Here is a 26,084-nt window from a genome sequence, read left to right on the forward strand (position 1 = left end):
ACCCTAACCCTAAATGTAACTCTATAGTAAGTACATGTAGTTAATTAATAGTACTCAGTACTTATTTGAGTAATTACAATGTAACTATGGCACTGTAAAATAAAGTGTAACCATTTAAACATTCATTTATCTTATTATTTAGACATATAGTAATAGTTACTTAGTGTGTTACATATTCCTACTGTAATTCATGATTAATTCAGGTAATTATAAAACATTAAGTGGTCAGTTAACTATTTTTGTGAGCTCATCTAAAGTGAGGACTATTTATGCTTTGTAAAGCTTTTATAAATGAGATTTAAAGGTTCAGTGATCTTCTGCACTGCTGTTCTCTAATGTTTTAAAGTTAGTACTGAGGTCGTTTTGACACTAGGAATATGTGTTAATAAAGCATTTATTAATACACTTTGTATATGTCTAGATAATAAGATGTATAAATGTGCATATTTAAATATTTTATTAATAATTTACTTACACTTCCTAAATGATCTTATGAACCACTGACAACTCCTAAATAACTGGTTTGTGAATAATGTAATACATAATTTAGAAATTATAAATTGATCATTAATATAAGTATGAAAATACAATTATTAAACACATTATAGATATGCCTATAATTCAAGAACAAAGCATTTATAGCTGTATTTATAAATGCTTACTAATGTCTATTAATGTTTTATAAATGATGAATTGACTATTTACTAGTGCTTAACTAATGCTTAACTAATGCTTCATAGCGTGAGTTATTATAAAGTGTTACCAAAGTTGTTGGAGCTTATATGAAGGAGGAACAAGATAGGAAAACTGTAAATATACATATTTTATTTTGCTTCTCTCCAAAAACAGCAACAATTAAATATGCTTGGTGATATGCTCATTGTCTCTGGAACATATTAACTATTACACAATTAGTAATATCAATTATGACAAAAGATTTAAATTAACTATTTCTCTTTAAATGGGAAAGCTCCCTGCTCCCTCTAGCAGCGCCAACAAACATATACGGCTTTCAAAACAGTCTTTTTTCCTTCTTAATGGTCTTCTTTTTCCATTGAGGCAAACTGTCAAACTCTTCTTTCGACATTCCAAATATGGTCTGGAAATCCTGGTCAGAGAGATGTTTCTAGAATAACATTTAAAAAGAGACAGAAAATGAAGGTGATTTGACCACAAAAATATTAATAATAACAGTTTTAATGTGTATGAGGTGATAAGAATGTTACATGCAGGAGCACACACACACACACACACACACACACACACACACACACTGCTCTAAACAAAGTAGCAACACACTTTTATTCAAATTTATTCAAATATTTTAGTCAAATGTATCTCTCTTTCCCTGCTGCACTCCTTTTGGTTGACACGCATGTATTCACAGGAAATTGCTTGGTTTTATGACAATCTGTTTTGTGAAATGGAAATAATCACATGAATTTATAAATGCATAACATTTACAGAAGGAAAAAAAAAACACTGCATAAAAAGCACCACTGCATTAAACAGCACAGTGTGCCGCGTCACTTTCCATAGTATGCATGTTAACTGTAACGTGAAGTTCTGTGTACATTTTTGCATTTAGCAGAATAAATATTGTATATTTACATTATTTATTTTATTTTTTCTCACAGATTTTCTGAGCATCTAGAAATGGGTGGAACATGATAAAAACTAACCAAAGCAAATAAGACAAGCTTTTAGATTTGGTTACATAATAAGGTATTTGCTTAAATGATTCATGACAGAAAACCGCATAGGAAAATTTTCCAAGAAAAAAAAAAAATGGAACAAAAATGTAACAATGTGTTTTCATGTGTTTTCATGTGCACACCAACCTTCATTTACACTAAACCTAGCAGGATCAATTAGGTCAATTAATCAATAGCCATGCCTAAAATATTTAATTGGCTCGAATCCTTTTGTCAGGAAGAGTTATATAGATTCCATGTGTCAAATTTCTTGGAAATTCAAATTAAACTAAGTTTATTTGTATTGCACATTTTACAATGAATATTGTTTCAAAGCAGAAAACACTTGTTTCAATGTTACACTTTAGGAAGTATTCTGTTATCAGTCAGAGAGTAACGTCCATATGGCAGTGATATATGTAAGCAATAACGTACGAGAGGCTGTGCTGTATTGTGAATAAGTCATGGCCGAAGGGCATTGTTAGAGCCTGCAACCCCTTCAACCGTGACTTATTCACAATACAGCACTAGCCTCAAGTACCTTATTGCTTTTATAAAACGGCTACCACACAATATAAATATTAAAGACAAAAATATCTATCAATGGAACTTTCATGTTGTAAAAGTTCACTAAAAGCCTTCCTTCTGCCGGAAAAAAAGTCCCTGACTATGAACAGCAACAGAAATTACATTATTACGCCATTAGATGGCGGCAAAGACTGTCTTTTTGAGTGTGTCAGTCAGTAGTGAAGATTTTTACATTGAAAAGACTGAATTGTTGTGAACACGGAAAAAGTGAGAAATGCTTTGACTAGCGCTGTCAGTCATGGGAAAACCCCTTAACTGTTAAAAGGACAAGATATTGCAGCGGACATTTAAACAGATTTTTTATTATGAACATAGGACTGACCTGAAGGAAAATGCTAAATCTGAATGCAGGTAATAAACTCGCTCACTCGATCTCTTTCTCACAATACTCTTCTACATAGTACAGTAAGCTTCAATGAACAATATCAATTGAGAACATACAGTTTACATTAAGAGTGGTTGCTAAGAGTGTTGTGTAGTGATACACAGACCCGTGGGGTAAAGCGATCATAGCTGTGTTTTATCGTGAATAAAACACAGCTATTGACCAATCAGAATCAAGCACAGGAACTAACCGTTTTATAAAGCTATAATATACTACATGTTATGTGGTTAGTTCACATCATGTAAGTTGGATAAATTTGGATACTCTGTTTCTGTGTAAGTTGGAAATTGAATAAATCCAAATGGCGAAAAGATTTCCGTAGACAACAGTACAACATTTGTAAAATATGATTTTCTGACTCAGTATTTTTATCTTGTTTTCCAGCACAAATATCTAAACATTCTTAAATCAAGAAACATTTAATGAAGAAGCAAAATGACTTCAGATATAAGGCCTTATTTTCTGAAAAATCCATCAAAATGAAGTCAGTTTGTCCCACTTTATATTAGGTGGCCTTAACTACTATGTACTTACATCAAAAAAATAAGTACAATGTACATACAGTATGTTCATATCATATTGCAAACACTTTTGCTGCTATTGAGGTGGGATAAGGGTAAGGTTAGGGACAGGTTTGGTTGGTATGGTTAGGTTTAAGCGTGGGATAAAGGTGTAAGGGATGGGTCAACAGTGTAATCATAAATGTAATTAAAGAAATTAATTACAGATGCAATACATGCAGGTATGTTTAAAATATAAGTACAATGTAAAACATGTACACAATAAGTGTATTGTATTTAATTATTGAATTTAAATGTAAGTACATAGTACTTAAGGCCACCTAAGCTGCCAGTGGGGTCATAACAATAATCTTGTTTAGCCAAATAATCAGGTTTAGCCAGTCTGTCTGCAGGAAGCAACTGTGTCACAGAAGTCAGATAAATCCCAACACACAGAGACTCTTTCACCTAGATATCATCACATAGAGACTCTCTGTTCCTGAATAAGTAAATAGAAAAAATTCCCAAACCCATTTAAGGGTAAAAATTGAATTGATGTTCAACAAATAAAAACAGATATAATACAGATTTCTTTCTTCAAAATCACTCATTGTAAATTATATGATCACAGATCATAACCTAGATGTGCTGTGTTTGAAAGAAACCTGGCTTTACTTTACTTTATTATGCGTCATTACTTTAACATGCGTCAAGGTTACTGTTATAATCACGTGCCTCATCTGAAAGACAAATGGGGAGTTGTTGCTGTAATTTATAGTAATATCTTCAGTATTACTCAGAAGTCTTTAAAAAATAATTCCTTTAAAGTGATGGTGCTTTATGTAACGTCATGTAGTGTAAGTGATAAGTCATGTTTGACATTTGTGCTGGCTATTGTATACAGACCACCAGGGCACCATACAGACTTTATCAAAGATTTTGCTTAATTTTCTATCGGAGTTAGTACTGTTGATGATTTTAATATCGATGTAGATGATGAAAAAGATGCATTGAGATACAAATATGGTAGAACTATCACTTCTACCACTAAAGATTGCTTTATAAATAATCTTCCGGATTATTTATCAGTTTCATCTCTTTAGCAACCAGATAACTTAGAAGAAATCAATGTTGCAACAAAAACTATTGACTCTCTCCTTTCCAGCACTTTAGACACAATTGCTTCCTTGCGTTTAAAGAAGATTAAGGAAATTAGTCCAACGCCGTGGTACAATGAGCACACTCAGGCCCTTAAGAGAGCAGCCAGAAAATTGGAGAGCAGCTGGAAGAAAACAAAACTAGAGGTTTTTCACATTTCGTGGAAAGAAAGCATTATTGTGTACAGAAAGGTCCTTAAAAACTGCTAGATCTGCTTATTTTCCGACTCTCTTAGAAGAAAACAAACACAACCCTAGGTATTTATTTGATACAATGGCTAAATTAATGAGAAATAAAGCTTCAACTTCTGATCTTTCCAAACAGCACAGCAGTAATGACTTTATGAATTTATTTACTTGCAAGATTGATAATATTAGAGAGAAAATTATAGCCACGTAACCGTCTACTACAGTATCATGTCAGACAGTGCATTGTAGTGTCCCTGAGGAAAAATTCAATTAATTCACTTGCTTTAGGAGAGGAAGAATTGTCTAAACTTGTTAAATCATCAAAATCAACAACATGTATGTTAGACCCTAACACTAAGCTATTGAAAGAGATGCATCCAAAGGTCATAGATCCTCTTCTTAATATCATTAATTCATCTTTATCACTAGGATACGTACTGAAAACTTTTAAGCTGGCTATTAAGACCACAACTTGATCCTAGAGAATTAGTCAATTACAGGCTGATCTTTTCTGTCAAAAATACTACAAAAGGCAGTATCACAGCAACTATGTTCCTTCTTAGAAAGAAATGGTATTTGTGAGGATTTCCAGTCAGGATTTAGACCGTACCATAGTACTGAGACTGCTCTCATTAGAGTTACTAATGATTTGCTCTTATCATCAGATCATGCTTGTATCTCTCTATTAGTGTTACTGAACATTCTTTTGAACAGACTTGAAAATTATGTTAGCATTAGTGGAATTGCATTGGAATGGTTCAAATCATAATTATCTGACCGTATTAGTTTGTAGCAGTAAATGAAGAGATGTTATATCAGAAGTTCAGTATGGAGTACCGCAAGGCTCAGTACTGGGACTCTGTTGATTTTTTATTTTTTATTTTATTTAATTCTCAGAGACCACTGATTTGGTTCTGGTCCAATATCCTCATCTCTGATGACTATTTTGGCTGTTTTGGATGTTTTTTTTTTTTTTTTCTATTATAAAGTACTACTGCTGCCCAAATTATTATGGAAATTATTCCAAAAAAAGAAAGCTATTCCAAACAAGTATTATCCGGATCACTAATGGAAAGTAAATATTGAGACCAGTCCTCTTGAAACTTTAACTGAATACCCCTGATTTAGAACAAAAGCAGATTTTTTCAATAACATCAACTAGTGTTACTTGAATGTCTGTTCAAGCTCCTGAAAACTAAAACGGAGATATAATAAAGCGCACCTCTCTCTGGGTGGGGTCCACATCTTCTGGTAGTTCTCCAGCCAGTTTGTTAATCAGCATTTCTGGTGGATATTGTGAGATGCTTTTGTTCTCTACATCAGAGGATTGCTGTCAGGGGGAATTAACAGATTACACAATTTTTTTATGCAAATAAGGCAAATATCGACTGAAATGTTTGTTATATACTAAGGTATACAAGATCATACAGATTCAACTTTAGCTGGCAATGTAATCTCTCCTAACTCCTCCTTCAGCTGCTCATAGGTTTTGCCACCCTAATGCAAGAATAAAAGCAGTGTTGCGAGTTAGAGCTTGTTCATCTGCAGAAAATGACTCCTTACTTAGTATGCTTGTAAACTTTTTCAGTATGTTAATTCAATGAAAATCAAACCTACACTCCATTTTGTAGGGTCCCAGGCAGTGAACCAACCAGTAAAGGTAGGGGGCTCAAAGCCCTGCTTCACAATCATTATAGGAGTGTCGGGGTCTCGGGATCCAGGATGAGTCCGCAGGTATTCCTGGCAAGTTGTCACAGATTCCCGACGCTCCACATCATTTGCCTCATTTCCTATCCACAAAAATACCTAGAAGAGCCAAATGCTGAAGTAAGCACTCTAGGGTTTTAAAAGTGTTTAAAGATCAAATCTTTTATTGTTATGACAGCTGCTATATTGTTATTATCAAGATGTTAGGATACTATTAGTACTATTTTGGGGACATCACCCTTAAAGGGTCAGTTCACCCAAAAATTTGGGATAAAATAATAAATAATAAATAATAAAATAATAAATCTGTCATTTATTACTCACCCTCATATTGTTCCACATGCACCTACAAGACTTTTGTTCATCTTCAGAACACAAATTAAGATATTTTTGATGAAATCGGAGAGCTTTCAGTCCCTTCATTGGCAGCAACACAATTTACACATTCAAGGTCCAGAACATGATTAAAGTAATCCATGTGATTCCAATGGTTTAATCTCAATTTTATGAAGCAATGCAAGTGCTTTGGTTGCCCAAAAGACATAATTTACCTCTATATTTACAAAATAATATTATCCAAAGCACTTTCATGGAACAACTTCCAGTCTTGAGTAAACACAACATCCATGCATCATAGTGCTCCCCCTACTGGATTGGGGGTCAATTTTTAAAAAAAAATAAAGTGGTAAATTATTTTTTTTGCACAAACAAAGCACTTCAGAAAACTGAGGTAACACATTGATTAATTGAATGATGTCTTTCCAATCATTCTGGACCTTGAATGTGTAAACTGCACTGCTCCCAATGAAGGGACTGAAAGCTCTTGGATTTGAGAGAAAGTCTTACGGGTTAACAATGACATAAGTGTGAGTAATTAACAACAGAATTTTCATTTTTAGTGTACTAACCCTTTAAGGCCTCAATATACTTCAAACAAAATTAAAGAACGAATTGGTGTGACGTCATTTCAAACAAAATCAGGCAAAAACAAGTTTTTTTGGAGTTTGTTTCTGGAGTTTGAAACAGTTTGCCGGAAAAGTTCGCTCCAGCTGGTAAACACCTTCGGACTACCATTGGTCCGTGTTGATGATGTAATAGGTGGGTGTGGCTCTGAGGCCCTGCCTTCTTTAAGGTATAAATCTTCTCCGGTTCTTTTCTCCTGTTCAGTCCATCGAGGTCAGACGTGAGAAACGCTTTATAGTAGAAACTGAAGCTGCAATTCTAATAGAAAGTGAACCTGACACTGTTTTCCTTTTTAAATACTGTAAAGCTGCTGCTTTAAAGCAGTCTATTGTATAAAGTGCTGTATAAATGTGACGTGACTGGAGTCTGAATTGCAGAGCTGCTGCAAACATCAACATCGCTATGATCTGATGCTTTCTGAACTGCTGTTTTCTCTTTTTTGTTGTGTGTTTATTTTGTTATTGAGAGGAAAGCGCGCAGCACATATTTACATATTCAGCTAAATGTGTCGGGATGTTCACTAACAGTATATGCAAAATAAGTGAAGAACAAAAAAGAACTTTACCATGAGTATATCAAGACCTATAGCCACCAAACCTTATATTTCATAACAGATGAACAGAGTATAGTTTTAGTTCAATCAGTGTGGCTCTACCTGATCCCACGTGTCCAAAAGCATTACGTCATCCTCTCTCAGATCATCCTGTGCGAACTGGGTTATCTCAGTCGCAATAAACTGGCCCGTCTTATTGGAGCATTCAAAAAGGCGTGGTTGATGATCTGAAGTGACCATCTGTAATCTTTGAGAAGAAGTGACATCAACAGTTAATTCCCACTGAATCTATCAACTCGTATAAATAGGTATTCTTTGTCCGCTATACCTTCTGTCACTTGCGTATGATGTTTTTCCACCTAAGATTTCCCAAAACTCATTTGGCTCCTGTCCCTCAGCCATAATTTCCTCTGATGATCCTCGGCCAATAAAGGAGCTCACCTCTTTCGCCATGGCTCTTTCATCACCACTGGAGCCCTGAGAGGTTATAAGGTTATGAAGAGTAAGTATATAGAGAGGTTAGTACTGCCTTCCCAATAATGTCCATTATGAAAAGAGTAGTGCTGGACGTTTCGACAGCTGCTGAGTGTTTTTCCATTAAAATATTATCAGTGTCACGCTCATAATTTATTCAACTTCTATAGAAAGTCTACATACTTTGCCATACCACAGGTAGACACCATACTGGCTTTTCAAAAGGAAGACATCATTGGAGTTGAGAGAGGCTACCAGAGCTGGAACTTCTATTGCTTTTGAATTGCTTGGTTGAGAGCCACAGATCTGAAACAGGCGGACAGGGGGCTCTGGCTCTTGAGCACTCTTTCTGGAAGTCCCTCCCTAGATATGGAGGAAAAAAATGTAGTAAGAAGACAACAGCAATTTCACAAACCTGGAATTTATACACGTTCAAATGGATGCCTTTGACCAATAATGCCTTTTGAATGCTGAAGGATGTTGAGGTATCCAAAATAAGCATAATCTCATTGGAGTAAGTAGGTGGAATGGTGATTATATAACATTACACAAAGTTATTTTTGTTGATTGTTCGTTTTTTAAAATCAGGTTATGCATTATAATTCTTAAACATTTTGATACAACATAGTCTGTTAACTGTCAGGTTCCTAGTAGCAGTACTTTGCCCTATTGCCTTTTTTCCCCATCACATATTTTGGCAAACAAAAAAATATCTAGTCCAACCATGAAATTCTAGATGGTGCAGGCTGATCGGTCCTTTACATGCAATATGCAAGCAATCACATCATTACGGCATGGCACAAGCTGATCCCACAGCCAATGAAATTGCTTGCTCAACATTTAAATAGTCTGGTTTAGTGTTTGCATAAGCTAGTCCTGCGGCACTATCAGAGTTCCTCTGAAACCCTCCTCCTCCCCAGCTCCACCTACCTGGATCTGCTGCTACGGGATTTACGTATGTCTATTTATGCAGCAGCAGCATATTTTACATGCTCACAGCTCACACCAGTGTATCTTTTAGCAGTAGCAAGCAGCTCTGCAGCAGCAATAATCAACAGCAGCAGTGTAGTAGCAGATCTAGTCTGCCAAGGCCAAATATATTAATATTACCATATTTAATAGCATTCTAAAACTATTCAGAGTTTTCATGATTGAAATGTATTTTGTATAAAATAAAATTTTTTTTTATTTCAGTATGTTTGCTTTACAGTAAACCTAAACTTCTATAATGTTCACTTTCATTTTTTGAAGTGCTTTGCTACAATAAACTGCTGAGTGTCTTCTTTAAAAAGAGTATTCAAAGCATTCATCAATTACGACCAATTAAGTTCAGATCTATACTCAAAAATGTTAAAGTCCCCCTGCAGTAAATAACTTTATCCCTTAAAACTCATCTTTGATCACTAAAATGACATATTTAAATGTTTTTTCCTCTGAAAATAATTTATTCATGCTTTAAAATAGCTTGAATGTATCTCTACACCGTTGCTTTATTTAATATACACGGATCAATGAATATGCAAATTAGCCCCACCAGCTCAGATTATCTGATCCACTCAGTCAACTTTACTGTAGTAAACGCCTGATAATGGCTAGTGGAAATACTGGTTTATTCAGCCATATATCTTTGAACCAGAAAATGATTCAGAAGGAAGAGTTTGTTTGTTTTTGTTTTGATATATTACATACATTTTAGTCATGCATTTCATATGAATTTGAAATAAGATTTATAGGTATGAAAATAGATTAATAGTACATACGATCAATGTTTAATGTATGCAGTGATTATTGCTCTTCATGTTAATTAAAAGTCTCTTTATCGTTCATTCTGCATCACGCATCTAGTCTTTGGATTATATACACAGCCATCGTGACAGGCATCTTGTGTTTTTAAAAGCAAAAATGTGTTCCTTAGTGTGATCCTCATGTGTTCTGAAAAGGCAAGCCTTTGATGTTGCTCTTTTGGGTGTTTACATTTAAAACTAAAGCAGAATAGCAAGCGAACAAACAAAGCGAAGCAAGAAATTAAGTTAGTTGACTCGTGTCGTTGGAATGGGAATTAAAAGTTGAACCGCTTTCTGCAGCAAATTAATCATTAAAAGTCAGCTGGTGAATCTTGATTATAACATGAATACAAAATGTGACTTTGAGCACAGAACTATTATCTCTAGATGTACCATTTAGCGCAATTAATGCTTGAATTATGACAGCCTGATCGCTTACCTAAAATCTCTCTTCAAATAGAGCAAGTGGTGCGCTACAGTACCTCAAAGATCACCAGTTTGCCCTTGAAAATGGCCATGAAGTGGCGCGGCTCCTTTCCCATGGAGACTCTCACTTGAACAGGCTCGCCACCATATTGCTGGTCCAGAGTCACAGCCTGATACGCACAGGCAGTAATTTCATCCTGAGAAGCATGACGGCCCTTTAAGGAAAGAATGATATGATTACTTTTATCACAATGTGCTTTTGCATGCCAGTGGTTCCAGATGCCATAACTTTTGATATCTTTTGAGGTATCAACACAAAATTTGCTTCAGATGCAGTTGACATGATTGTGAACAATCCCAAACTTGGTTTTATGACCTTACATATATATTTTCTAATAGGAATCATGTCAAGCATGACTAATAACAAAATATATACATTTTCTGGGGTTTCCTCAGTAGTGATGTAGCACAAGAACCTCCAAACATGATCAAAATCTTTCTTTTTTTTAATTTCCTATCAAATGAGACCATGTACTTGATGATACCTTGTTTTTGTAGAGTTATAAGCCATTATTGTTATATGGATGCTTCATTCCGCCAATGAATAAAAAATAAAAAAGATCTTTTTTTTTTTCTCAGAATTGTGGAATTTAAAGTGGAATTGTGAGATATAAACTCACATTTGCGTGTTATAAAATCAGATTTGTGAGAAATAAACAAGCAATTCTGAGAAAATAAGTCAGAATTATGAGATATAAACTCACCATCGCAAGAAAAGTTCAGAATTAAGAGAAAAAAGTCATAATTGACAGAAAAGTCAGAATTGTGAGTTATCTCGTAATTCTGACTTTATATCATGCAATTGTGTTTATATCCTGCAATTCAGACTTTTTCTCAGAATTGCAAGATAGACTCATAATTGCAAGAAATAAAGTCAGAATTACGAGATAACTCACAATTCTGACTTTTCTGTCAATTATGACTTTTTTCTCTTAATTCTGAACTTTTCTTGCGATTTTGAGTTAAAAAAATTCAGAGTTGAGTCATAAAGTCAGAGCTGCGAGATATAAACTCACAATTGTGAGCTAAAAAGTTGCAGTTATATTTTAAATTATTTTATTTTGTGGCAGAAACAAGCTTCCATACTTTTTAGTATGCCACATGAAATCAATAAAAATGCCTTCAGGGTGTAAGGGGTTAATATAAAACTCAGCTTCTGTTCTATAAAGGAAATGTTACTTTACCTTCCACATGTAAAGAATGTAGCTCTTCCTGCCGTTAACATCATAGCTGTACAGAATTAGATAGCAATCGCCTCCATAGAAGTATCCGTGCATTTCAGGATTTACCTCCACCATCTCCAAATTCTCAATGCGCCATACCTGAGGATGGAGAAGAGCTGACGATGACTATATTCTCACGCATAACCATTATCTCATGTTCTGATTGTATAATCCTAGATTATGTTTGCAGATTCATCTCTTCCTCACCTGCTTTTGTCCGCTGCCATCGTCCACCATACGCTCTTGCGGCAGCAATGTCGGGCATCACATGCATCCTAGTGGCATCAAATTTCTCTTGAGGGACATCAGCTAATTGATGAGAGGATACAGAAAAGCTTATGGACCATGTTAATCTGAAATTAACCTCACAGCTGGTCTACCATAAACACAAACAACTTTCACAATGATCTCCACATATAACATTTTCACACTCCTCTACAAAATAAATTTGGTACACTGTGTGACAGTTTTCCACAGTATTTTTGTCTTGTTTTCCAGTATGAATATCTAAACATTCTTAAATCAAGATACATTTACTTGAGAATCAAAATGACTGAAGACATTAGGTCTTGTTTTCTGATAAATGCATCAAAATTAAGTGAATTTTTGTTTAAAACAAGAACAAATATCTGCCAATGAGCTCAGAAAAATTACATTGTTTTCCCTTTGAATTAAGTTATTTTTCTGACCTCATTGACAAATATCTGTTCTTGTTTTAAGCAAATATTCACTTCTTTTTGATAAATCTGTCAGAAAACAAGGCTTAATATCTTTAATGATTTTTCTTTTCCAGTAAATGTATCTTGATTTAAGAATGTTTAGATATTTGTTCTTAAAAATAAGAATACTGAGGAAGAATCATTTTTAGCTGTGTAAACTTTCAACTGAAGTGACCAGATATCATTAGTACTAACATTAATGGCAATACGTTTGATGACACTTTATTTTAAGGTGACGTAGTTACAGTTAGTACATGTACTTACTAATAACAGTAAATTATGCATACATACAAGTAACTAACCCTAAACCAAACTCTAGCCCTAACTCAGTATTTGAGAAGTAACTAAGTCACCTTAAAATAAAGTGTAACCATATGTTTTGTTTTTGGTTTCCAAAAACTGTCAAAACAGCCTTAGTTTTATATAACGTGTTCCTTAGAAAACTGAGTTTTTTAAGTGGAATAAATGACACGTGATTGGCAAAAAAACCCATTTTCATTGTTCTCTTTGTTCACTTTTAATTTGAAGTGCATTTTCCATTTTCATTGTTCTCTTTGTTCACTTCCTGTGATTTGTTCCTGTTTGCCTTTGTTTCTATAGTTACCCATGTTTGTTTCTGTGGCGGTTCATTACTCACACCTGTTCTTTGTTAGTCTGTGGTTATCCAGTGTATTTGTCTTGGGTCGCTCGTTGTCTTTACATGTATGTTTGTAAAGCTGTTGCATTTCTGTTCCCTATTTGAATTATTGTCCCCTTCCCTGTTTGGATTATTATCATCTTCTTCCTGTTTGGATTTTGTTTGGTTCACATCATTCCTGTGTGTATTTCCTTTATAAATTATTGCTGCGATTAGATCCTCTCCTCTTCTCTTCCCAGCTAACCGTAACGCTTCTCTAGCTTGCTTCCTAATCTAGCTGTCTAATGACCTAGGGAAGTTTTCTTATGCTATGGAATAAAAAAATAAAAATTTAAATGCAACTTTTTATCTCAAAATTCAGATTTTTTTCTTGTTTCTGAGAGAGAAAAAAACGCAAGTCAGAATTGCAAGATAAAAAATTGCGATTTCTTTTTTAATGTTTTATTCCATGGCAGAACCACGCTTCCATATTTTGTAATAAACCTGGCATTACAAATATTGTTTGCTTTTGTTCATCTTTTGTAAGTCGCTTTGGAGTAAAGCATCTGCTAATAGCAAAAATGTAAACATTTTATAAAAACAATAAGCAAAATTTACTTAATTTTTCTTTGTCAAGTTTTTGCACACATATTTTTAAAGTAAATTTCATGTATGGAATTTAAGTACAATTTACTTAACTAAGTAAAAGTAACAAAGAAAATAGGTAATTTTAACTTGGCCAGTAAAATGTTGAATCATTTCTATTTAGTTGAAGTTTCCTTTGCAATACTTTTTACTCAAACAATATAATACTGAATTAAACCACACTTTTTAAGTCTATGCTTTACTTAGAAACATCCAAGTAAATAATACACTGGATATAGCGTAGACACCATATCTATATAATAGAAGTGACGCAGCACCTGAACACAGAAACCTCAATACTGGGAACACAATACACAATGACGGTAACATTTGACGGATCGTTTTTGAGTGTGAATGTATCATTTTAAGTAGAAAATGAACTCCAAATATCAAAAAATGGCAAGTTACTAAACCTAACAACAAAAGCAATGATAAAACTGTGTAAATACAGTTGAAAAACAGCAAAAATCAACCTCATTAATTATTCAAGGACCAGTGCATGATGGGAACACCAGTATCAGAAACGTTGAGCAGGTTATACTTAATTTTATTTACTGAACTAACTGTTTCATGTAGAAATTACATTTGTTTTTTCTGTAGTATTTACTTCACCACAGAATCATTTTGATCAGTGAAGGTTACAAATAGAAGGTGAATCGAACTGAGGTTTTAAAAAACAATAAAAACAAAGTCATCCCTTTGAAAGTAAGTATCATGAAACACATACCGATTCTCCCGACAGTGTGTGTCCGGCCCAGACCTGCTGTCTGCTCTCTGACAGTCCAGCTCTTGAAGAGTTGTTTAAAGAGAGCCGATTCCCCTCCGTCACTGAGAGACTCCACTTTAGTACTGAGTGGATAACCCTTCAGTTTAATGAACTCCTGTAGAATCAATCACATTGGTAGTTACCGCTTAATTTCCATGGTCCACTTTAGACAATCTACTAACTATAAGTATCTTTACAACTACATGTCAACTAGCAGCATTTCACAAGATGTAATATAAGTCTCTGGTGTCCCCAGAATGTGTCTGTGAAGTTTCAGATCAAAATACCCCACAGATCATTTATAAATTTGACCCTATTTGGGTGTGAGCAAAAACACACCGATTTTGTGTGTGTCCCTTTAAATGCAAATGAGCTGCTGCTCCCGGCCCCCTTTCCAGAAGAGGGCGGAGCTTTAACAGCTCAACAACAACAAAGCTGGAGAATCTCACGCAGCCAAAATGAGGATTGTCAGTAACGGTGTTCAGCCTTACATTGTTCAAACCGGAGTCGACACTGATGGAGAGACTCAGGAAGAAGTTACAACTTTTAGGACGTTTCTGAATGGTTAGTGGATAAATTTATGTAGTTGCTGTGGAGTTGATTCAACTCATCCACTAGCATGTGCCGTCATGTTCATCTTTTGTGTTGAATTGACCCTCGTTTGTGAAGCAGTCCAGCATAAAATGATTGCATGACAACAACACTCTACTACAACAACTCTTCCTCTTCTCTACCTTTCTCTGAAAGTTAACTGATATGTAGTTGCAAAGTTACTCATAGTTTACTCATAGTAAAATGTCTAAAGTGGACTATCGAAATAAAGTGTAACCTCCCAAAAAAACAATAGCCATCATTTCACCATCTCGGTAAACTGTAGACCCGATATAGTCGAGCTATGAGGAACACTTCTAGCCAAAATAACCTTGAATTTGGTTACATGTAGTTTTTGGCAAAATAACTTGCGAGATATATGATATCCCATCATGTAAGCAAAGTCAACAGTGATTACAATGTGTTTGGTTTCATTTGGTCTATTAAATTCTCACTGACAGCTCAAATTTTGCATTGTTTTAGCCTAGAAGTCAGGGCTTTGTTTCGATGGCTATTATATATCTTTTAAACACAAAATTGCTTGCTGGGGGGAATCTGATAATTAATCCAAGTCTTAATATGATGATGACATTGAAATTGTTCTTCATTTTGACATACAAGTTCACCTCTGTTTTCTTGTAACCAATTTCTATTATCTGTCATTGTTTAAACATTTAAAATCAGATTTAATCATTTGTTTGCAAGCGTCTAGAAGGCAGTTTTGGTGTCCAAAGAAGGTAGTTCAACCTTGTAAGGCGGGCAGCAGCTGATTGCTAATTAAACCTCAGTACACATGTAAGTCATTAAACACTTTATTAATAGAGGGAAATTCACTTTTCTCAAATGAAAAGAAACTCACCAGAGCCCTGGTCATTGCTGCTTGCCTCTCTGCCTTGTTGGCTGTCTTCCCCTTCCACACAAATATTGACATTCCCCCCTGGTCCAAAATGTAACAGTCCTCAAAAAAATAAATAAAAATAAATAAATGTGAAGGTTGCATATACTGTCAGTAAAAAGTTTGGAATGACAATGTCATGATTCATCAGGATCAAATTGTGAAAGAATGGTTGGGAGGAAGCATGGAGATCTTGACCAAAAAATGATGCACCTCTTGATGGAAATAAATGTTGTGATGTTTATTTTCATCAATTTTTGGTCAAGATCTTGTATTGTCAATGCAAGAGGTGAGCACTCTGTAAAGTCTACTTCAGCACATCCCAAAGACTTTCAATCAATTTAAGGTCTGGACTCACATAATCATTACAGCAATAACGATCCATTCATAGACTCTTAAGTATTTTGCCTATTTAAATCCAAACAGCCGGGCAGTGTAGATCTAGTGTGTACTTACATCGTGATTCAGCATGTCTTGTGTTAGTGGACTGGTTGCGATCTCTGCGATCTTCATAGATCCATTTGCATCTGACACACTTCAAAGTTTGAGATTTGTTAGATTAGGTAAGGACTGGTAGACTCAGTTTACATTAGGTGAGCCAATTAATCAATCAAGTGATGAATGACATTTTGTGTAATACAAACAGTTGACAGAAGGACACAGTAGAGCTGAAGGCACTTACTGATAGAGGGTGAGCTTCGCCATTTGTTCCTGGTCAGATATTTCATCAGGCGTCCCGCTGGGCAGCGTAGAGGGCCGTTCTCCCATAATGCTCACCATAACTTCGATTAACAAAGGCGATTTTGCCTCTGCATCCCCCTCAATCACCCCAATTTCTGCCCTACCCCCTCTCTCACGGTCCCTGATGTCCTTGGCCAACATCATGCCCTACAGTCAACAATAAACAGCATGACGTTACATATATGCTCTCTTTCTCTCATATATGTGTATATATATATATATATATATATATATATATATATATATATATAAACAGTTTCAATCTGATTGGCTGAGAGGTCTTTCTAGCCATGCGATATTCCGATATCACATCAGTAACCGTGTCAGCACAGCGAGCTGAGCACAATTCTCACAGCGAGTGTCATGGCGGATGAGCAAACCTACCATATTTTTATACAAACCCGATTCCAAAAAAGTTGGAATATTGTACAAATTGTGAATAAAAACAGAATGCAATGATGTGGAAGTTTCAAATTTCAATATTTATTCAGAATACAACATAGATGACATATCAAATGTTTAAACTGAGAAAATGTATCATTTTAAGGGAAAAATAAGTTGATTTTAAATTTCATGGCATAAACACATCTCAAAAACGTTGGGACAAGGCCATGTTTACCACTGTGTGGCATTGTCACGGAATGTACAGAGACAAACTGGTAAGATCCATGTGCAGCATTTAATGGGGAAATCCAGAACGTAATCCACAGACAGGCAAGGGTCAAAATCCATAAAGACAGTCCATACAAAAAAACAAGAAACACAAAAACCAAAAACCAAAACAGAGACCAGGAAAACCATACATGAAAACACCATAACCAAAGTAGAAAACAAACCGGGTAAAAATAGGCAGACACTAATGATGAAACACAAAACAGCTGGGTGCAATGAACAGGATAATGAGTCCGGGAAGTGGGTTATGGGAAATTAAGTTCAAGGGGTGAAAACAAGAGTCCGGGTTGGAGTGCCCTCTAGTGGTAGACAAGGGTACTCCCAGTAATGATCATGACAGGCATCCCGTCTTCTTTTTATAACAGTCTGCAAATGTCTGGGGACTGAGGAGACAAGTTGCTCAAGTTTAGGAATAGGAATGTTGTCCCATTCTTGTCTAATACAGGCTTCTAGTTGCTCAACTGTCTTAGGTCTTCTTTGTCGCATCTTCCTCTTTATGATGTGCCAAATGTTTTCTATGGGTGAAAGATCTGGACTGCAGGCTGGCCATTTCAGTACCCGGATCCTTCTTCTACGCAGCCATGATGTTGTAATTGATGCAGAATGTGGTCTGGCATTGTCATGTTGGAAAATGCAAGGTCTTCCCTGAAAGAGACGACGTCTGGATGGGAGCATATGTTGTTCTAGAACTTGGATATACCTTTCAGCATTGATGGTGCCTTTCCAGATGTGTAAGCTGATCAGAAACCATCAGAGATGCAGGCTTCTGACCTGAGCGCTGATAACAACTTGGGTTGTCCTTGTCCTCTTTAGTCCAGATGACATGGCGTCCCAGTTTTCCAAAAAGAACTTCAAATTTTGATTCGTCTGACCACAGAACAGTTTTCCACTTTGCCACAGTCCATTTTAAATGAGCCTTGGCCCAGAGAAAACGCCTGCGCTTCTGGATCATGTTTAGATATGGCTTCTTTTTTGACCTATAGAGTTTTAGCCGGCAACGGCGAATGGCACGGTGGATTGTGTTCACCGACAATGATTTCTGGAAGTATTCCTGAGCCCATGTTGTGATTTCCATTACAGTAGCATTCCTGTATGTGATGCAGTGCCGTCTAAGGGCCCGAAGATCACGGGCATCCAGTATGGTTTTCCGGCCTTGACCCTTACGCACAGAGATTGTTCCAGATTCTCTGAATCTTTGGATGATATTATGCACTGTAGATGATGATAACGTCAAACTCTTTACAATTTTTCTCTGAGAAACTCCTTTCTGATATTGCTCCACTATTTTTCGCCGCAGCATTGGGGGAATTGGAGATCCTCTGCCCATCTTGACTTCTGAGAGACACTGCCACTCTGAGAGGCACTTTTTATACCCAATCATGTTGCCAATTGACCAAATAAGTTGCAAATTGGTCCTCCAGCTGTTTCTTATATGTACATTTAACTTTTCCGGCCTCTTATTGCTACCTGTCCCAACTTTTTTGGAATGTGTAGCTCTCATGAAATCCAAAATGAGCCAATATTTGGCATGACATTTCAAAATGTCTCACTTTCAACATTTGATATGTTATCTATATTCTATTGTGAATAAAATATAAGTTTATGAGATTTGTAAATTATTGCATTCCTTTTTTATTCACAATTTGTACAGTGTCCCAACTTTTTTGGAATCGGGTTTGTAGATACTACTGTTATTTTCTAACGGAATGTAGTTTTAAGAGTTTTTTAGATGAGAATATAGTTGTTTACATCTCAGATATGCAGTTTATATGTAAACATAAGGCCTATTTGAAAATTTGTTTAGACGTTTTCGGAGATGTGAGCTCCAGGTGGTCAGTGGCCGTTCAGAGCTCATGTACCCACAGAGAACAGCTTCATCTCGGCCAGTACTTCGGGAATTTGCCGCTGGCTCTCATGTAGATAGTGTTTAAACATGAGTTATAATTCGTTTTGGGTATATCAAACAGGGAATCTTTGGTCTTATTAATCAATTACTTGTTCCAGAACAACAACATTTGGCTTAAAAGACTATATTAAGTTTCATAACTTTATATTTACATTTAAATTAAATCCTGTACTAACTAGACCTCTGCTTTTGTATGTTTGACTGAACTGTTTGCTTGTGTTTACTTTCCTATTTTACGTCTGTAACTGTAATACTGTAATAATGGCTATTGTTGTTAATTTAAATATTATTGTTCAATAAATAATATTTTATATAAATAACATGCCATATTTTTTGGTATTGAGAAAGAGTCAGTTAGTGATTTCGACTTCAGTGAAAATTGCATTAATACGCCATGAGATGGCAGCAAAGACTTTTATAATTGAAATGGACTTAAACAACATTTTACGAGACGCAACTGACAAATGCATCGACTAGCGCAGTCATGGGAATGTCTTAAATGTTAAAAGGACAAAGATAAAGATATTGCTATCCTCAGCGGACATTCAAACTGATTTTGTGATTATGAATATAAGATTGACCTGAAGAATATCAGCTAGATGCAGGTAAAACACTTGCTAAGGTGATCTCTCTCATAATACTCTACATATTACAATGAGTTTCAATGAAGCGACTCAACGTTCCTTCGTTACTAGTTCTAAAGTGACATTTCAAAATTAGTAATGGAGGCTTGGGCTCAACTGTTAAACTGTCAGCTTGAGATTTGAATCCATGGCAAAAGGAAGTAGTTCCTCACAAAAGAGGGTTTTTATTTTTATTTTATTTATTTATACACTTGTGCCATCAAACTGTTGTATAAACGTAATATCACATGAGTAGCCATGCAATATGGCTGTATATCAGCACGCTGTGATTACCTGCGACCTAGTTCCTACGGAGAATTACAGCTGTGCTGATATACAGCCATATCCCACGGCTACTCGTGTGATATTGCACATATATAAAAGATGCCAACCTTCAGACGTTCTTGTCTGTTGCTTTCAGGGCCGTTCCACTGGATAATGGTCTTGCCCAGATCCAACAGAAAGACACTCCCAGTGTCAAAGCTGTTCCAGCTAACTTCCACCTGCAAATTGGGCACAACATTTAATCATTTATAGCCTAAGAATTATAGTCTGAATAATTTCACTCCTTTCTGCACTTATAATGCTGGATTGATTTCAAATGATAATATTATCTAGAGAAAAGTTCCCTGATGGAGATTCACAAGCATTTTGACACTTTGACATTCAAGATTGTGGGAAGGGTTGTGAGGTTATAAACACTCAGCATAATTAGTGACATAAAGAAACCATTTTGGTAGGCTACCTGTGGAACTAGAAGACAGTTTCCTCACCTCTGTGCCGGTCACTTTTCTTTTTCCTTTCACATGCAGCAGTCTTTGAACGTTGTAAGTGTTTGTTTCCACATGGTTCATTCCTGTTGACACCCCTCCTGACTTATAACTAAGGAACATAAAGACAATATATTTGTGGCGTTCTGTCATCTTAAAGGAGACTTATAATGCCCCTTTTCACAAGATGTAATATAAGTCTCTGGTGTCCCCAGAATGTGTCTGTGAAGTTTCAGCTCAACTGATCATTTATTATAGCTTGTCAAATTTGCCCCTATTTGGTTGTGAGCAAAAACACGCCGTTTTTGTGTGTGTCCCTTTAAATGCAAATGAGCTGCTGCTCCCGCCCCCTTTCCAGAAGAGGGCGGTCGCTTTAACAACTCAACAACAACAAAGCTGGAGAATCTCACGCAGCCAAAATGAGGATTGTCAGTAACGGTGTTCAAAGAAATAACCTTACTTGACCAAATGAGATGTGGACTGGTGTTTCAGATGCTTACATGATGCCCTGTTTGAAATATCCACAGAAGATGCTGGACTCGTGGTGCTGAACCTCTCTGGTACTGCACAGGTGAGGAGCCCAGGAATTCATCCAGCTGAATGGCATAGACAGCAGCGGCTCCTTGTTCGTCCATTGTAGACATGGAACCAATCCAATAATGAATGTCATAGTATGCAGATCTGCCACCTTTGCGTGTCTGCATATAAGACATGCGGATGTAAAACATAAAGCTGCAGCTGAGTTTCTGAATAAGTGGTAGTATAGACGTCTATAAGCACCACCAACAGAAAATGACATGTAATTGTGTTCTATTCTTTCAATGTTTTCAACATAATTTGGAAGAATATACTTACTGAGAGCAGTAAATAGCAGTCGCTTTCATAAAACTGTCCGTGAGCTTTTTCCGGGACCAATACAAGATCCATTTTCTGGATAAAAATCAGTGACAGTACGAAATTTATTAGAAAACTTTGTCCAAAACCTTTGTTTAAAAACTCTGATTAGATGACTAATACAATACAAAAGTTACTCCCCAATTTGGTATTCACTTGCATTCAATGTTGTAAATATTAAGCTTTATATACTGCATTTCACAAGAATAGCAGAGAAGAAATCCAGAGTAAGGAAAGAAGCCTGATATTTAATATAAATAATTATTTAAATAATTCCCGCCCAAGGCATATGCAAAAACGGGCGGGGCCTGGTTGAGTTAGTTAGTCAAGTCAAGTCAAGTCACCCTTATTTATATAGCGCTTTTTACAATGCAGATTGTGTTAAAGCAGCTTTACATTGATAATTGGTATATAATTTTCCTTTTAAAGAATAGTGTCAATGCAGGCAGATCAAAAGCACTGTTGAATAAATGTCAAGAATACTGTTGAATATCAAATGTCAAGTCAAATTAAATTAAATTAGGGCTGCACGATTAATCGTATTTTAATCATGATAACGATATCTGCTACTATTGAGTTAGTAGTCTGTTGAAACCAAGCGTTCCGCACAAGTCCTGAAAAGTGAAGCCAAAGCATTTCTATCGCCCCCAGGTGGTTGGTCCCAGTATAGGTCAAAAACCCCACCCTCTCCATGTAATGTAATGGGACGTGAGACAAACTAAACAAATATGTTTTTTTTTTCCAAAGATGGTTTCTTTGTGTACATTGGCCGGCTTCACTTTTCTACTATGGGAGAGAATGGAGGTGTGTGGTTCATATTTTTTTTTACAGTCTATGGCGGTTATGGTAAGAGGCGGCATATTTCCCAAACACACTCAAAGCGCTTGACTAATAACAACCGCTCCAGCCGGCCAATCAGAGCACATTGTGCTTTTCAGAAGGAGGGGCTTCATAGAAACTAAACAGAGCGTTACTGACAGACTGGAAAGAGAGGAGCTGCAACAATGGAAGAATATCAAAAAGTCAATGTAATTATTTTAAAACTTACAGTTGCAAGTTTCACATACCCTACATCCAATCATTAATACAATAGTTGGCTTATATTCTCATACATTATATATATGCAAGCAGCACATTGCAAGCTGTTATTGAGTAGGAATGTAAAAATGTCTTTGACCAATATAGGTGCTGGTCATATAATTAGAATATCATGAAAAAGTTCATTTTTTATTGTAAATTATTTTTAAAAATGAAACTTTCATAATATTCTAGATTCCCTACATGTAAAGTAAAACATTTCAAAAAAAAATTTTTTTTAAATTTTGATGATTAGAGCGTACAGCTCATGAAAGTCCAAAATCCAGTATCTCAAAATATTAGAATATTTCCTTAAGATCAATCAAAAATGGATGTTTCAAAACAGAAAAGTTCAAGTTCTTTAAAGTATGTTCATTTGTGCACTCAATACTTGGTCGGCAGCACATATTACAGCAAATTGACTTGCTCCTAGCACAAATTACAGCATCAGTGAAGTGTGGCATGGAAGTGATCAGCCTGTGGCACTGCTGAGGCACTATTGAGCCTTCAGATCATCTGTATATTGTTGGATCGACTGTTTCTCATCTTTCTCTTGAAAATATCCCATAGATTCAGGGGTCAGGCATGTTGGCTGGCCAATAAAACACAGTAATATCATGGTCAGCAAACCACTTGGAAGTGGTTTTTGCACTGTGGGCAGGTGCTAAAGTCCTGCTGGAAAAGGAAATCAGCATCTCCATAAAGCTTGTCAGCAGATGGAAGCATAAAGTGCTCCAAAATATCCTGGAAGATGGCTGCATTGACTTTGCACTTGATAAAACACAATGGACCAACACCAGCAGACGTCACGGCCCCCCAAATCATTACTGACTTCAGAAACTTCCCACTAGACTTCAAGCAGCTTGGATTCTGTGCCTCTCCAGTCTTCCTTCAGACTCTGGGATCCATGATTTCAACATGAAATGCAAAATTTACTTTTATCTGAAAAGAGGACTTTCGACCACTGTTCACTGTCCAGTTCTTTTTCTCCTTAGCCTTCTGACCTCTTCTGACGTTGTTTCTGTTTCAGAAGTGGCTTGGTAGTCCTTTTCCTGAAGACGTCTGAGTGTGGTGACTCTTGATGAACTGACTCCGGCTTCATTCGACTCATTGTGAAGCTCTCCCAAGTGTTCATGCTATGTGAATCAGCTATACTTGACAGTATTCTCAAGCTTGTGGTTATCCCTGTTGCTTGTGCACCTTTGCCTACCCAATTTCTTCCTTCTAGTCAACTTTGCATTTAATATGCTTTGATAACATCACTCTGTAAACAGCCACCACATTCAGTAATGACCATCTGTGACTTACTCTCTTTGTGGAGGGTGTCAATGATTGTCTCCTGGATAGTGTTGTCAAAAGTACCGAACTTTGGTACCTAGTCGGTACTGAAATTTAAAAAATGTGACTCTTTGAGCGCTGTTGAGTGGATTCGTAAACATCTCTGATTGGCCGTTGTTTTCACGGCTCATCGGATATGTCTGTGATTGGCTTCAATGATCAACGCTGTAAAAACGTTGTAAATAGTCATCAATTAATCTCTTCACTAAGCGCTTACACAGATACACACGGGAGCGTTTGAAAGCAGGCGTCTATCACGGATCGGTCCACTGTTAGACACCTGCTTTTCAATCGCTCGCGCTCCCACTTTCAAAACGCTTTCAAATTCAAACACTTCCGTGTGCTTTCAAATGCTCCCACGCGTTGATCATTGTAGCCAATAACAGGCATATCTGATGAGCGCGTCAACACAATGGCCAATCAGAGATGTTTACGAATCCGCTCAACAGCACTCAAAGCGTCACATTTTTTAAATTTCAGTACCGATAGGTACCGAAGTCGGTACTTTTGACAACACTACTCCTGGACCATTGCCAAGTCAGCAGTCTTCCCCATTAGTGTGGTTTCAAAGAACAAGAGATACCCGGAATTTATACTGTAGGGATGGTCATTTAATGAAACTCAAATGTAAATATTCTAATATTTTGAGATACTGGATTTTGGACTTTCATTAGCTGTACGCTCTAATCAACCAATTTAAAAAAAAAAAAAAAAAAAAAAACTTTTGAAATGTTTTACTTTACATGTAGGGAATCTAGTATAAATGAAAGTTTCATTTTTTAAAATAATTTACAATAAAAAAAATGAACTTTTTCACGATATTATAATTATATGACCAGCACCTGTAGATGTTCAAATCAGTGATCAAAGCAACAGCAGCAAACAAACATGCATCTCAATCCTATGTTTCTTCAATAGATTATCTATCAGTAAATTATTTTTTCACCAATTACTGCTGATAGACTCAAAACCTACCTCGATTCTCCAGATGAGTATCCCTGGAGAGTGTGTGACGGCTCTGAATGTGTTCTGCATGATTCAACAGTGACACCAGACTGAAACACCAGAGAGAAATCAGTACACTGGGCTAAAGCTTTCATTCAGTATCATTACAGGGTCCTTTCAATATTTAAGAAATTATTGACAGTATTTTGCACACTTACAGAGTGTCCAATATATTTGTTTTTAATGACCCTACAAGTTCAATGAAACCATCAAAATATGACAATATACAGTAAATATGAGGGAAAAACGAAACACTAAGTTATCTGACAAAATTATTTGGCAAAAAAAGGCAAACTACGGCTACAAATTTTATTTTACTATGCAAAAAACAAATAGCTGACAGGAAGAAGCAAACATTGAATATAACATAATCAGTTATTAATATTTGGTTGCTATTCCCTCTTGTTTTTGCATGTGGCCAAAAATGAGGTTTCATTGTGTTATTATCTCAAATAAAACTATTGACTCCAAGCACAACTATGCAATATGTTGACAAAATCTTTAACACATTTAATAATATTTGAATAAAATGTGAAGATGTCAACAGACCAGGTATCACTTTTGGCCACTAAATGTTTTATTCTGTTTTTAGCTCAATGTAAAGTACTTTTAATAACAACTACTGTTAAAGCAACTTTAATTTTAAGTGTGAATAGTTACCTTGAAGTCCAAAGAGATGATTCTCCTGAGATGAAAACTGTTGTGTTTAGTCCAGAGACAAGTGAATAAGTCCAAGATTCTCTTTGACCCTAGTAAGGCACGAAGCAAAATATGCCCTTTTTTGTCCATATCTCTTGCTCCGATTTGACAGATACCTCATTTGATTGTATTTGCCTGCTGTCACTCCATGCTCAGCTCACCGACCAATCAGGATAAGATTTCAGCCCAGTCAATGCAAATGAGTAATGTAAACAAACAGATATTCAAAAGACAAGAAACGCAATCATAAAGAGTCATTGAGCAGGTGCTGAGGTTCAGTGGATCATACGTCTATTTACAGCCTCAAATCAATGCAACCACATAGACTGTCTAGTAATAATGTCAGATTAATTACTGACTCTGGTGCACGGAAACACGTTGAGTCGAGTTTTATTCACAGCCATTCAAGCCAAATGAAGAATGT

The 26,084-nt window shown here is 36.0% G+C and overlaps 1 protein-coding gene across 1 annotated transcript; it reads right to left on the reverse strand.

The window, feature by feature from the left end:
* Positions 1 to 808: 808 nt before the first annotated feature.
* Positions 809 to 25,751, reverse strand: avil (advillin). Its single transcript, XM_048192445.1, is given in 22 exon segments — positions 809 to 1,126; positions 5,736 to 5,843; positions 5,942 to 6,010; positions 6,131 to 6,319; positions 7,839 to 7,983; positions 8,065 to 8,213; positions 8,394 to 8,573; positions 10,477 to 10,635; positions 11,665 to 11,802; positions 11,911 to 11,949; positions 11,951 to 12,012; positions 14,411 to 14,564; positions 15,900 to 15,998; positions 16,392 to 16,470; positions 16,618 to 16,823; positions 20,270 to 20,380; positions 20,651 to 20,759; positions 21,148 to 21,206; positions 21,208 to 21,345; positions 21,503 to 21,577; positions 24,932 to 25,011; positions 25,622 to 25,751. Coding segments are annotated over 21 exon segments (2,442 nt in total). The 5' UTR covers positions 24,992 to 25,011; positions 25,622 to 25,751; the 3' UTR covers positions 809 to 1,012.
* Between the last annotated feature and the right edge of the window lie 333 nt (positions 25,752 to 26,084).

This window comes from Megalobrama amblycephala, linkage group LG6 (assembly GCF_018812025.1).
Source record: "Megalobrama amblycephala isolate DHTTF-2021 linkage group LG6, ASM1881202v1, whole genome shotgun sequence".
NCBI classification, from domain to species: Eukaryota; Metazoa; Chordata; class Actinopteri; order Cypriniformes; family Xenocyprididae; genus Megalobrama; species Megalobrama amblycephala.